The sequence below is a fragment of the Heliangelus exortis genome, chromosome 3 (assembly GCF_036169615.1).
Source record: "Heliangelus exortis chromosome 3, bHelExo1.hap1, whole genome shotgun sequence".
Taxonomy (NCBI): domain Eukaryota; kingdom Metazoa; phylum Chordata; class Aves; order Apodiformes; family Trochilidae; genus Heliangelus; species Heliangelus exortis.
The window spans coordinates 38631039-38646062 of NC_092424.1; the positions used below are offsets into that span (position 1 = coordinate 38631039).

At 39.3% G+C, this 15024-nt stretch overlaps 1 protein-coding gene across 10 annotated transcripts in view; it reads right to left on the reverse strand.

Moving 5' to 3' along the window:
• The window catches only part of MACROD2 (mono-ADP ribosylhydrolase 2), an 870286-nt gene that overhangs the window by 680505 nt on the left and 174757 nt on the right, over window positions 1-15024 (reverse strand). For all 10 annotated transcript variants that reach the window (XM_071740242.1, XM_071740249.1, XM_071740246.1 and 7 more), the window contains exon 4: window positions 3180-3209. In XM_071740242.1, the coding sequence (XP_071596343.1) occupies window positions 3180-3209 (30 nt within the window). The remainder of the gene's footprint in view (window positions 1-3179; window positions 3210-15024) is intronic.

A 15024-nucleotide genomic window follows, 5' to 3' on the forward strand; every position in this document is an offset into this window, starting at 1 on the left:
AATTAAAAATCAATTATTAAAAACAGTAACGAATGAAAAGGAAAAAAGGCTCACTCACCAAAGTCATAATGAAATCCTGGAAACTTCACAGTTATTTGAAAAGCAAAAGAAACTTTCAACATCTATATTAAACTAAAGATTATTCTAAGATTCTATTGTGGGTTTCTCGATTTTCTGATTAAACAGTTCCGTGAAAAATTGTTTCTGGTGTCTTGTGTGCTTTTATCTCTTCCTTCCAAATGGTCACGAAAATGAATAGACAGCATTTAAATGGGGAATGGAAGAACAAATCATTACTTTGACTCTGGGAAATCGAACTATGTGGATGCCCTGATGTGGGCACAGGGATGATAAGCAGCTGCTCAAAACCTCTAGCACCTGAACTTACAGTCAAGTGAATTACGTTTACAAACAATGTCACCCACTGGGTTCCTCAAACAGTTTTCCTCCAGAAGATGGTTTTCACATACAAATTGAGTAATTTGCAAACATCAGATCAGGAAACTCAAATAACTATTCCCAACTAATTTGTGTTTAATTCTGAAACATTTTCAAGCACAGAACAGCTCAAAAGCAACCCAAAATCACAAAACCTGTTGCATAACATTGGACAAGCAGAAATTTCTTTCTTCATTTTCTGTAAAACTAAGATATGTATTTACACCCCCAGCAGTGACAGGGACTAAATTAAAAAAACATTACTGAAGAGCTCTGAAGCCCATTATTGGAGAAACTACACTGTTATTATGCATTATCATAAATATTCAACATCTGCAATCAAAAAAACTTCAGTGTTTACGTATATAATAAAGTTTTAATAATTCACCAGCAATATTTCACGCAGAGTGCTGCTGCTACTTCCTTCTCAAAAAAAGAAAAAGGAAAAAATATGCCCAGAATTTAAATCCAGACCCATTCAATTGGAAACAAAATGATCCTTTCTACAAAGAAAGGATCTGGCATGTTGCCAGTAACAAGGTGTTTTTCCAAGGGCTCCAGGCCCTGTCTTGTCTGCAGCAGGCAGGTGGGCCTTCCACGTGTGCCTCCATCTTGGGCTTCCCTGAGCCAGCTCCAGCCTGCAGACCCCCTCCACTCTTCCCTTCTCTAAAAGGGCACAGCCAACACATGCACCCAAGGATGGAGCCACAGAAACTTCACAGGGGCTACCTGACCTCAGGAGAGCTTTGGGAGAAAATTTCTCATTTTTTTTCCTCAAAAGTACTGGAGTTCTGAGGACACGCTGGCTGCCATACCCTCACGATGGGCCACCCAGCCCCTCATCCATCAGCAGTCAAACTCTTAAGTCACAAAACAGTCAAATTTGGTATTTTACCTGCACTGCCAGCGAAGTGGTATGTTGTTATCCTTCCACCAGAGATTAAGGGATCTGGGATTGTGTTTTGTGGGGTTCTGGCCACAGGAGTCTGCAGGGAGATCCCCTCTGTGGGAAGGTGTTAAGGCTGCCCTGTGCCACCTGCAGCTCGTTCCCCGAAGGTCCCACCGAGCACCAAAACTCAACCTGCCACAGCAGCTTCTTGGGATTGCTGAGGGAACTTAAACTTAGGAAAGGGTGGCAAAAGCACAAAAATATGTCAGGGCAGGGTAAGAGATGCAGAAGAGAAACTGCAGCAGCACACCAACCCAGCCGCATGTGCCATCATCACCTCAGCCTGCTCCCTGATGGTGGGAGACCAGGAAGGAGGAGCACATGCTGTTTTTCATTGCCAATAAATTAGCTTGAATTAAAGTCCTCCACTTTTAAGACATAAAATAAAGGGGAAATTCTGACTTAACCCACAGCACAGGCTCATCCCATCTGCCAAGAAGGGAGAGAAATGTTATCTAGTGTCACGCTGAATGGACATCCACTTTTGGAGTACAGACCAGCTGAATAAATACCACGGAAAGTCAATAGTCAAATCCTTTCAGCAGCATCAGTGCTCTGGGAATCTGATTGGAATCTGAACATTTGCATTGATTTATATTTTTTTCTAGGAAGAGGTATGTGGACGGCTCCACAGGAACATGAACACCTAGAGAAGGATTACGTTTTAAAGGATTATCTTTTAAACAAAGAAAACTTTGGTATACTGCAAATAACTAACTGTAATCAAAAGAAACAGATTAATCCAACAGGATTAACAGGTAAAGCTTCCCTGTACTTTAATGTCCAGACACACAGCTGAGAAACATGAATGGTTTTATTTAGAGACCTGGGTGCAGTTGTTCAGCACCTTTTCATGGTCCAGATATAAGGGCTGCCCGTTCAGTTAAGGCTGTTAAAACAAAAGCTTTGACGACTTATGCTCAAGCCTCAAAAGAAACAGTCTTCTGTCTTTTTGCAGAGCCCTTTCCTTTACCCTTGCATATGTAAGCTCTGATCATCAAGTCCTTTTAACTCCAGCCAGGAAGGAAGATTAGTCGCTGCCTGTACCCGCTCCTCCACTGTGAAATTTCCAGAACTGAGCTCCTCTACTTCCCTCTGGGAGGCAGGGCAAGTCACAGAAAACTGAGATCAAGCTCTTCATGGTTTTTTTTTCCCTGAATTGCTAACACTTACAGCCACAGTACTACAGTATTACAAAATGTAAAATAGTATCGAGCCACAAAAATGAAACAGCATCCATATATTTGGAAACAATAAATGCTATATGCACTTGAGCATCTCTGCCTTACTGGTAAGCATGTTGGCTGCATCTCTTACATACTTATTTGTATTAAAATTTACTTGAGTATTCTCACAAACAGAATGGGGTAAGCAACTGGGTAAAAAAAGAAAAAAAAAACATTCAAAGATAAAGCCTCATTAATATACTAAAACAACTTTTTACTCTGTTTTAATTATTTAACATTTCTTTTTAAACTGCTTAATTAACACAAATTCAAAGCTCCCTTGAAATAAATTACAAATCCTAAATACTTAAACACAACAAAACATAAGGCAGTTTGGTTCCTTGAAGTTTCTGTCAGCCTCCTATAATGGTCAGCCCTAGTCTAATCCAAAGGGGAAATCAGATTAAGCAGCAGTCACAAACCCTGCTTTCTGATGATAGAAAATATTATTTATCAACTTCGATGAGTTTTCTCATCTAATAATTTTACATCTCCAGCTTTTGAACTTGCTCAGCATATATTTCACATTCATTTAAGAATAAGTATAACATTAAGCAAAGACTCACCTCCTCCACCTCCAAGAAGGCTGGAATTAGCTGTAAGAACAAAAGGAGAATAATTAACATTGAGCTTCCTAAATATAGACAGAATCAAAACAGAAGTTGTCTCACAAGAGATTTTCTGTTGTTTCAGTAACCGTCACTCTCCACCCATCCAAAAACATTTATTGGAAAAACAATCATTCATTTAAATTGTAATCACAGTCTTTGAACTATTTTGCAATATATTTGAACATATAAGAAATAAAACCGTAACACAATTTCTAAAGCTAATGTGTAGAATATTTTATGGAATTACAATCTTGAATTTTTAATTCCAAAAACTACATGCCTTTATGATCACCAAATGAAGTAGGTCTTTCATTTTAGGGAAACTTAGACTTTGATGCAACTTTCTCCTTGTTTTCTATGACATAGGATCTCTGAGGATGACAACAAGAAACCTTGGCCCCATTGATATAAAAGGGTGTTTTACCATTGCATATATTAAGTTGGGATTTAACTCAGTATGCTTAATTGCCTCTGTACTGTAACTATCCAGCTACCCATGCCAGAAATGGATATATCACTTTAGGGAAAGCAGTTTTCAGAGCATGGTGTTACAAGATGGTCCATCAAATTATGCTAGCACAACTGGAGTAATTTTAAACACTTTCCTTTCATTGCCTACATAAAAATATAAGGAAAGCCTAAGCTTCTAAACCTCTCTTAAGTAAAGTATTCACCCTTTACATGTGTGGGAAGCAAATCCCCATCATATAACATAGATAAAACACAATCTAAAAGCAAGGGCAAAAGGGACAGACACCAGTATTTCTTATTGCTTGCTGGTGAGTAAAGGAAAAGCAATATACCTTCTCCAAGACAAGGGTAGATGGCAAGATACACAGAATAAATTAGATATTTTCCAGTAGCCAAATGTTCTACCAGTATATGTTATTATTTCTATGCAAAACTCTTAAGAAAGTGATGGAAAAAAACAACAGCTGTGCATTTTCTGTTTATGTTCTGTTTAGGAAGAAGAGGGAAATAATATAAAACCTTTCCTACTCTCAGGAGTCTGCTATGCAAGCTTACTCTTTTTGGCACAGTAGAATACACCTACAATTACCATTCTTGTTCCTGAAGAAGCCAAATTCTAGGATTTTAGTTATTATGTTTGAGAGACACAGCTAAGACCTGTTATACCTCACTGTAACCAGTTTCCATTGCTAAAAAAGTTTCTTCTGATACCCAGCCAGCATCCCCATTGCAAACTCTCATTCAATGGCTTCTCGGATGATTATGTTTCTCTCATTAAGTTTCCTGACAATGTTCATCTTTCTAATACTTTCTAAAACTTGTTAATAACAGATACTGTAAATCAGCATCACACACTTCTCTATAGAAACATCAAAAAGCATTCAAATAGATTTTTGGCTGCAATGCATCTATTACAGCTACTGAAATTGCAGCAATATCTCACTGGTATTTTTTTTAAAGGAAGTATGCACACATACTAGAAGGAAAATCAAAGAAGTTTACCAATGATGGCAGGAAAGAACATGACTGATTTAGAAGTACATTAACCTTTCCAGAAAGATAATGTGTCACTTAAAAAACCAAGAACTTTTATTGTCAGCTTTTTCAAGCTTTACCTGAAAGGTTCAATAAAATATATGTTTCCATCTTTGGGAAAGCCTTACTGTTAAAGAAGTAAGTTGTAACTTAGCCCCTAATAAATACATTTCCCCAGCCAGAACTGGGGACTTTCACCTGGATTCAGAGAAGAGGTCAGCACAGCCCCATAGTTGTAATCACATCACAGTTATGTTCGAGCAAGCACAGCCCCTCTTCTTGGTCCCCAGTGCTAACCTACAGATGCATTTTGCCCATCAGTGCTCCCAAATGATCAAGTCTTGCAAAACACTTTGAAAGGGTCTCCTGCTGTAAAGGTTCAATTATGAGTAAGTATGAGCAACCAGCAGTGGGACCATGGGAGCTTTTAATCTCCAAACTTGGTGCAGTCCAACCTGTCCCCATTACACTGTGCACATGCACAACTCCCTCTCATGACTCAGGGCATCCCCAGCCTTAGGTAGCAACATCTGTAGACAACTCATTAATCCATCTTGCCTAACCTCTTGTCCTTATTTCTCTATTCCAGAGATGCACAACAGGCTCAAGACACAGGAGACTTGGAGTGGGAGGAAAGAGGGAGACTGAATTGCTACAAAGTTACAAGGCACAGAACAATATAAGAAAACAAACAACCTAAGAGGGGATCCAGAGAAATCTGAGATAAAGACTTTTCGCACTTCATTTCATTCTCCACGTTACCCTTTCAAGTTAACCTAACCAACCTTTCTAAAATTGACTCCTTACAAACCACAGTCTACAATAGATTCCTAGACATTAGTTCCGAAAAAATCCAATCAAAAAGCAAATCTTAAAATGTTATTTTAATATGGATTCATTTATACTACAGAGTGATGACACAGTGTTCACGCAGCCATGGGACTACACGCAGCCTTGTAAAACTGATATATAACACACACTGACAAAGCTCCATCCAAAACATCTCTGTCATGACCCGCAAGAAGCAGCAGAACTGAGCACACATGTAATTTTAAATATTTTTGTCTGCACCACCAACACAGCCTTCAATACCTGCTCTAGGCTAACCTGCCCTGGCAGGAGGGTTGGACTAGATGATCTCCAGAGGTCCCTTCCAACCCCTAACATGCTGTGATTCTGTGAATAAAAAATAATATTGAAAAAAAAAAAAACAAACCACAAAAAACCCAAACCGCCCCCCCAAACCAAAACTCAACAGCAACAAACAAGCCCAGCCCTATGTGGTAACCAGTTCCAGTGATGTATTTGAAATGGCACCTTCACGGTGAGATAAATCACAGCACAGGAGATGCTGCACATCACTGCTACTTTAAACAGTCTTCAACTCCACATTTTGAGACACAGATCTCACCCTTACAGTCTGCCTCAGCATAGCAAAAAGAAGTATGTCCTGAAGTAGTAATATGTCATTCAGCCTTTAAGTTCTTGAATTCTTTTAATAAGATATATTAGAAGCATTAGCATTAAAAAGCATTTCTACAAAGTTTATCTCCAAGAAAAAATCCACTCAAAAAAAAAGCTACTTCAAAAAAAAAAACAAAAAACTTTCTACTCGTTGAGTATAACAATTTAGCCTTTAATGAGAGGTTTATAACCCCAGATTCAACAAGAAATTCAGTAATTCAAATGATTCAGCATCTCAACAAACTTGACTTTTACTTTTTTTAGCATAGAGGAGCAGCACCAGGACAGCATTACTAAACAAAGTCTGTGAATGCTGGTAATATCTACCCAGCAAACTCCACTCTTGCTCTAAAAAATAAAATTCCCTTCAAACGGAAAGAGAGTCAAAAAAGAAAAGACAAGTCACAGGACTAAAGAATTTAAAGTAAGCTTGGTTTCTTATTATGCAATACCCACAATAAAATCTCAGGCTGCCAAAATGTACAAATTTGAATAATCGAAATACCAGCATATTGGACAATGAAGAACTGGACATGAAAGTTTTAAATCTCTGCCTTCTTAATGCATTAAGTCATATAGCTTTTTTGACTGAATAAGTAGACCAGAAACTCTGGCACAGGTCTTAACAATTTCCTCAATGATCTCTTTGCAACAGTGTCCTTGCCAAGAAGTAGGATTACTCGAAACTTTGTGGAAAACAAATGGGTGCTGAAGAAGTTCACCTCAAATGAAACTGAAAATCTTTTTCCACTGTAAGCCAAAAGCTATAAAAAGCAGAAAAGGATGTATGCATGGGTTGCCTTAACAGACATTAGAAGACACAGAACTCCTTTTCTGTTGTCAGTTCTGTGGAATTTAGAAAATAGAAATTATGCAAATACAAATATTTGTTATGTCTCTGGAGATATCAAGCTTCTAGTTTTGTTACCAAAACAGCTGAATAACTCTGGATACTTTATGTTGGCATATACTTATCTGACAACATTTTAAAAACATAAATTCTTCTGGGAGCATGTCTTTGTCAAGTATTAATGGCACTAGTAACTTAAATTGACATCTATGTCATGCAGCCATGCATCTGTCAGTTTAATAAAAATATACTTTTAAAAGATTACTTTATATTATCTGACTTTGGCAGCAGATGTTCGAGTTCATTTTGATATACAAAAGATTAAGTATTTTTGTCAATATTTTCTAATTGTGAAATTTATTCAAGAAGACATCTTTATAACTGGTAGTGTTGTAAGATGTAAGACTTTCTGTTACCTCAGACACCTCATTTTTATTCGTCAATAAAACATCATAATAGGCAGCTGGTGAGCAGAGTATCAGTAATTTATGGAACAGGAAGCTACATTTCTTCTACATGTTTTGTGAGACATCCTTACCTGTCACTGCATTTTGTTTGATCTTTTCTCAAGAAACTGAGAGAACAAAGAAGAGTGAGATAATAACTGCACCTTGCACATTCAACATTTTTAACACAAAGTGTGTTTTGGTACCTTAAAGTAAAAACTTTAGGCTCCAAGATCATGAAATAATTTCAAAGTATATATAGTAAATAAAACACAGCCATATAAAACATACTACAGCATAGTCACCACCATAATTAACTTTATTCAAAATACTTCCTTGCACAGAAAGCCATGGCAATCAGGAGAGGTAAAATAACATTATTATAACAGACTGGGCCAGATTTTCTAAGTCATGTAAGTGCCTAATGATGCAAAGCAGCAGACTACTGGAAATTAGAAAACCACCCAGCCTACAAAATGAGACTGACTTGAAACACTTTGGCACATTGGTAAGCACCACTATTAGCATCCTTAGATACCTACGTGCCTTCTGTAAACATAGCCCTCAGACACTTACTCAATATGGAGGGTGTGATGATCACCTGCACGCTACAGTACACCAGAACCAGCTCCATAATGTGGGCAGCAGCAAATTACTTAACTGTTTTCTAGAGTGCACAAGATTTCTACAAACATCTTGCTTCTCTCCATATCTGGAAAGGGCTTTCATCTCTCTGGACTAAAATCAATTAGCTGAACACAAGTCCAAGGGCCCTTATGGGATGCACCCAAGAGTGTTGAGAGAGCTGGCTGATGTTACCACACTACTACACTCCATTTTTGAGAGATCATGGCAAATGGGAGAGGTGCCTGAGGACTGGAGGGAAGCTAATGTCATTGTTGTCTTCAAAAAGGGAAAGAAGGAAGATCCAAGCAATTGCAGACCAGTCAGCCTCACCTCCATCCGTGATAAAATGATGGAGCACCTTGTTCTAGACATCATCTTTAAGCATATGAAAGAGAAGAAGGTTATCAGGAGTAGTCATCTTGGATTTACCAAGAGGAACTCATGTTTGGCTAATCTGATACCCCTCTATGATGTTGTGACTGAATAGGCAGATGCAGAGAGACCAGTGGATGCAGTCTACCTGGACCTTAGCAAGGCTTTTGACACAGTCTGCTATAACATCCCAGTGAGTAAGCTCAGGAAACGTGGAATAGAAAAATGGAGAGTGATATGGATTAAGAACTGGCTACACAATAGAGCCCAAAGAGTGGCGATCAATGGTGCAGAGTCCAGCTGGGGACCTGTAACTAGTGGAGTCCCTCTGGGATCAGTGCTGGGTCCAGTCCTGTTCAACATTTTTATCAATGACCTTGATGATGGGACAGAGTATCTTCTCAGCAAGTTTGCCAATGACACAAAACTGGGAGGAGTGGCTGTGCCACCATTCAGCAAAATTTGGACAGGCTGAAGACCTGGGCCAGAAGGAACCTCATGAGGTTCAACAAGTGTAGAGTCCTGCACCTGGGAAGGAATAACAGAATGCACCAGCACAGGTTAGGAGGTGATCTGCTAGAGAGCAGCCCCATGGAGAAAGACCCTGGAATCCTTGTGGACAACAAGGTATCCATGGGACAGCAATGGGCCCTTGTAGCCAAGAAGACCCATAGTATCCTGGAGTGCATTAAGAAGAGACTGTCCAGTAGATTGAGGGAGGTTCTCCTCACCCTCTACTCTGTCCTAGAGAGACCTCACCTAAAGTACTTCATCCAGTTCTGGGCTCCCCGGTGCAAGAGGGACTTGAGGAAGTACAACAGAAGTCTATGAGGATGATTAAGGGACTGGAACACTTGCCTTATGAAGAAAGGCTGAGGGACCTGGGACTGGAGAAGACTGAGAGAGGATCTAATCAGTGTGTATAGGTATATAAGGGCTGGGCATCAAGAAGGAATGGACAACCTCTTCTCACTTGTGCCATGATAGGATGAGGAGCAACATATTAAAGATAGAGCACAGGAAGCTCCACTTGAACATGAGGAAGAATTTCTTTACTGTAAGGGTTACAGAGACCTGGAACAGGCTCCCCAGAGAGGTTGTGGAGTCTCCTTCTCTAGAGACTTTCAAGACCTGTCTGGATGGTTTTCTGAGTGACCTGCCCTAGTTTTGGTCCTGCTCTGTCAGGGGGGTTGGACTCGATGATCTTCAGGGGTCCCTTCCAACCCCTGACATTCTGTGAACTGGGATTGAATCCTTCAGCTCACGCGTGAGCTGGAGCCTCACGTGGGCAGCCAAGCCATGAGTGGAAGGGCAGTGGGATAGTCCCCGGGGGGGGCTGGATACTCTGTGCACCCCAGCCCTTGCACTGCAGCTCCTTGGAGCAATCCTTGCATCAGCCAAAGACCTGCTCTGGGCCCACTCAGCTCCCAAAGGCTCCTAAGATGCTTCTGAGTTTAGCCCAAAAGTTACAGGATTTGCTTGCTTTTAATGGGGGATTGAGAGCACATCATATTCTCAATACTCAAAGACTTGAGCTTTCAGGTATTAAGAAAACTCTTCCTCTCCTGCCCACAGGAAGAAGCTCTGTGAACAGAAGCAAAGGTCTCCCAGTCTTATGTTACTGTTGGTAAAACTTAGCAACTTGAAGCTTCCTTTCAAATGAGACAAGATAGCCAGGAGCATGACCTAGTGAGTCCAAACAATTCAGCTTACGAGGTTTCCAGCATCTGTGTTAGCAACATAGATGATATGGGAGATTAAAGGGGTGGAATTTTTCATGCCTAATTTTATTCCAGATCCTGAATGTGCACACAAACATTTGTCCTGCTTAAAAGGTAAGGAAGATCTAAAAGAAGGCTTTTTCCAATCCAATGTACAGGTTTTGTATTTGGAACCAATAAAATGGTTTTGTGGTTTACTTGCCATACAACCTGTGCTACTCCATTGCCTCCTCACAAATTTTGTGAAGAGAACAAATTAAAAAAAATATTTGCCATCTTTGCAAATAAAGGAGTCGTTTTGTCCAATTTCAAGTTCGTAAAGGGTATTTCATAGATTAAGGGAAAAAAAAACAATAATCAGCATACTAGCAAGTCCTCTGGAGTTGATCCTGTCATGGAAATTGCCTTCACAACATTCTGAATTCAATAAGGAAACCATAACTGTCATAACTTTTAAGTTATTTTTTTCTTCTAAGAAGAAACTCTATATAATGTGCATTTATGCAAGAAAGCCATTTTTAAAAGTTATATTTTGCACCCATTAAGCTTAATCAGTCATATGTAACGCATCTCTGAAATCTGATATGAAGAGTACTTAAAAAAAAAACAACCAACCAACACCAATCCCACAAAACCCAATGTTGGCAAGTGCCAGCGCCAGTGTGCTGTGAAAACAGTATAGAAATGAGGCCACAGCTATCAGTCTGACATTTAAAATTTTGGGTACGTTGGAGGCACACCTTCAAAGGAGAAGAAGCAAAATGACAGGTTTTTACCTTACAGTGAAATACAGTAATTGCTTTAATGCAAAGTGAGAGAAAATGAACAGAAATTGAAGCTGCCTAACCCATACTGAGAAAAGCACACGAGAGAAAGTGGCCTGGAGTACTTCCCAAATGCTGCTTTATAAACTTCCTCGGGGACTGAAGATTCGGCTCAACTTTAAAAGGAGCCTGAAGTTTACAGTAGCCTGAGGACTCCGATCACCACAATTGCTTCTCAGTGAGGAAGCGAGTCAAACACGGCAAAAAGTGTAATTTAAAATAATATAAGAAAAACCCCAAACCAAAGGATTAACTCGTTTATAAGAATGGTATTCACCAGGAGATCTTCAGTCGCAAACACAGCTCCACAAAACATTTTTAGGTGAAATTCTGCAAAACCAGTAGTTCACACATTCGTAAAAAGGGAAATCTGGATCCTTAGTACCTATCCACTGGTGTCACATCCAGATAGACAGAAACTCCTCCTCCTGCAAATAAAAGGCAGGAAAAGGATGCAAAAGGAAAAAGTTGCCCAGCCACAGCCTTGTGAAGGACAGTTAGAAGAACATGTTTGATCAGGCTGAGCTCATCCTTGGGAGGGAGATGACGACAGACTTGTTGCATCAGAAGCTGCAGCTTGAATGGGAAGGAGCTGGAAAAGGGCTAAACCTGACAGATAAGCACAGAAATGTCCATCATTGTCATGTTTCTGCATTAACCCCTTTGCAGAAAGGACAGTTGTTTTTCACTTCCCTCATTCTTTCTGGCTAACATGAGAAAGGCACAAAGAGGGAATAATTTCATTCTAAAATGCAGGTTGATAAATTGTCACACACACCACCAGATGCTAAAGGAAAAACTATGAATTAAGATTTTATCCATTTTGTGTGTCAATTTGTGGTTTGCTAAACCACTTAAAGTCGCCTTCTAGATCATCACGGTATTTTAAAATAAACGAGCTAAAACATCGAGCAACAGGAATTTCTTTCAAAGGAAAATAATGAGGAAAAAATATTCAGGCCTACTACAGCCAATTCTTCATCTCATAATTTGGGCCATTTGTGTGGTTTGTAAATGTAACATTAAAGAGAATTCAAATGCTGCAGTATATAATTAATCCATCTAAGTAGAGTCATCATCAATATTTTAAAGCCTACGCAAAATAAAATAAGAGGTAGTCCTAGGGTTCTACCTGCACAATTAGAAAAGCAGTTTTGTAGTAATTATTTCAAAATAATTAGCAACATTTATATAACTCATGTGCCTTTGCAGTATCCCAGAGGTACCAGAATATGTAATGTGGAAGACAGAAAAAAATAGGAGTGAAGTTCCTTGTGCTTTTTTGCTTTTGTCTTTTCAAAATTACGAGCAGCCCTGAACCTCCCACAATCTACCTGTATACAACAACACTAGTCTGTGAGATTTTACTTCTTCTTTTGTTTTTTTTAAACATTGGTACAGTACTTACGGTGTTCTAATCACAAGATTTCATTTCAATTATCTTCACTAGAAATAATTACACAATATTTGATTTCCACAAGGAAAACACTGGATTGCAAAAAGTTTTACTGAAGCAACAATTACACTCTGAAAACTAAAATGAAATCAGAAGGTGATAAAAACTAACACTGTTCACTCTTGAAACTTTAACATTCAACATTCAGGCTCCAAAACAATATAAGCCCCTAACTCATTATGAAACCAAAGGCTGAAAAGAAGCTACCTGAGGCCTAGCCCTGACAACAGCACACTGCATTTTTCCATAGAGAACCTATCAGTACGAGGTACCCTGTGGTACAGACGTAGCCCCTGGTGTAGGCACGCCCTGTGCTGCTCCTGATTTACTCCAAGGAAGCTGAAGCAAGGTCAGTCCTGGCTACAGCTGTGGGGCTGACCTCAGTGAGTGCATTTTCAAGTAAAAGTAGTAAATGCCCACACCACTGTTTCTTTCTTAGGGTATTAACACTCATAAACAATATTAAGTTTAAAAGAAGGGAAAAAGAAAAGGGAGGAGGGAGAAAGGCACACCTCATGCCCTACCAAAACAGCCCTCATACTTTTTTCCAGCTATGCAGACAAGACTTCACTTGCAAATTTTTCCACAAATTTAGAGGAAGGCAAGGTGTTATTGCACTGTTTTTGCAAGAGCAGCCTGGAAGGAAGATTTTGACAATTAATTACAAGCTCCTGCAAGCGACTAGCGCAGACATGTAGGATCTGAAGAGCCTGCAAGTAAAGCACTGAAGTAAGGTCTACTTTAAAATGTATCCAACTGTGAGAATGTAACATGCTCTGCATATGAACGCGTTGTGTAACCTCTCTAATGATCCTTTCTCTGTAGAGCCTGACATTAGCAGCAGCTCCCACTGTGGTCAGTGTCAGCCACATTACAGAAGAAACAGAGAATCTGGTTATGTATTTTACCGTACTTTTTTTTTGTTGTTTTTACACACAGGCCCGAACTGTTGCTATAGGGCTAAGTATTTGTTTAACAACAGTCATGTATTCCTTCATAAGGGAAAGTGGAATTTAATAACCTGGGTATTTCAGTCAGACTAGGAATAATGCATTACAGTAAAGTATAAACCAGACATCTTACACTGCCGAGAATATCACTTCAAACCTTTCTGTATGCTGTTCTCAGATAGACTACCTATACTTCATCTTAAAAGATTATTTAAACAAGTTAGATCTGCAAGCTAAAAAAAAATAATAATCTTGAGAAGACCATAAAATATATCAAGAATAAAGTGTACCCATCAACTTACTCTATCAGAGAAATCAGAAATTGTCCCTTGTATGAGAAAAGTCAGTCAGTCAATTCAAAGAGAGACTGATAATCTTCTCCATTTTACTGTTCCTGGAACATACAATCTATGACATATCTTAAAACAGAGAAACATAATCTTAAGTTCCCAAACATACAAGGGAGAGAAAAAAAATACTGTTAGCTTTCCATTTTCACATGCCCTGAAAACTTAAAAAACTTCATTCAGGAATTTTAAAGCAAAGGGAGATCACAAGCCATCAAAATGATGTGAAGGCCTGTAGGTACTTTCAAACCTGTGACCAAAGCCAAAAGCAGATGAAACCCCTGGTAATGACAGGATTTCAGATTGCGTGAGACAGTTCTTTGTTCCTGTCAGGTTGTTGGGGGTTTCTCATCTTTCCTAGTTGCAGGTGCTTGCAGTTCACAATTTATCTCTATAGTCTTCAGGTCAGAGCTGTACCACCCAGTTAAATGCCTACTGAAATTTGTCCTGCACCTGGCTACCAGCTCCTTGGGTACCACGTGGCTGCACGATAAGTAAAGCAAGGAGTCAGTTTTATTATATTCTCAGGATACCTCTTTAACATTAAGATTACAGACACTTCTTATGATGAAGGCGATAAAAGCTATTATTAAAAAAAAAATTAAAAATGCATTAAATAGGTGCTGTTGTTACAAGACTGTGCATTCAAGCAGATAGTATCTGGCAGAAATATTAAGGCTTTAATGAAAAATTTACTAAGGTTAGACTGGACAAGAATCTTCTATTTTCTCTGAAACATAACAGGAGGGTAGGCTGGCTGGCTTGCTTGCCATGCCCCAATAATGCCAGGCAGAAAGAGAAACCTTCAAGCTGCAAAATTTAATCAATAACTTTACCGTATGCACATCAGTGTCATCCCTAAAATTCCCTATCCTTGCCTCCTGCTGATTCCACCAGTCAAATTTAGATATGGCAATGTTACCTGTATCAACCAGGGCTCAAGCTACTGCATGCTGTTCTCAGACAGACTACCTATACTTCATCTTAACATCCTACATGACATTACATGTCATGTAGGGCTATTCCTGGTTAGACGATATATTTGAGCAGACATGACTTTTGGGTGCAGATCAGAAGGCCACATGTGGGAGACCCCTTTCCCTACAGGGCCAGACAGGAGAGGGAGGCACTGTCAGGTGGCCACTGGTGACATCCGTGCTATGTGAATCCAATACGGATGATGTGAATTCATCCTCTTGTGGCAAAGATGCTTGTGGTTAATTTACAATCATCAGCA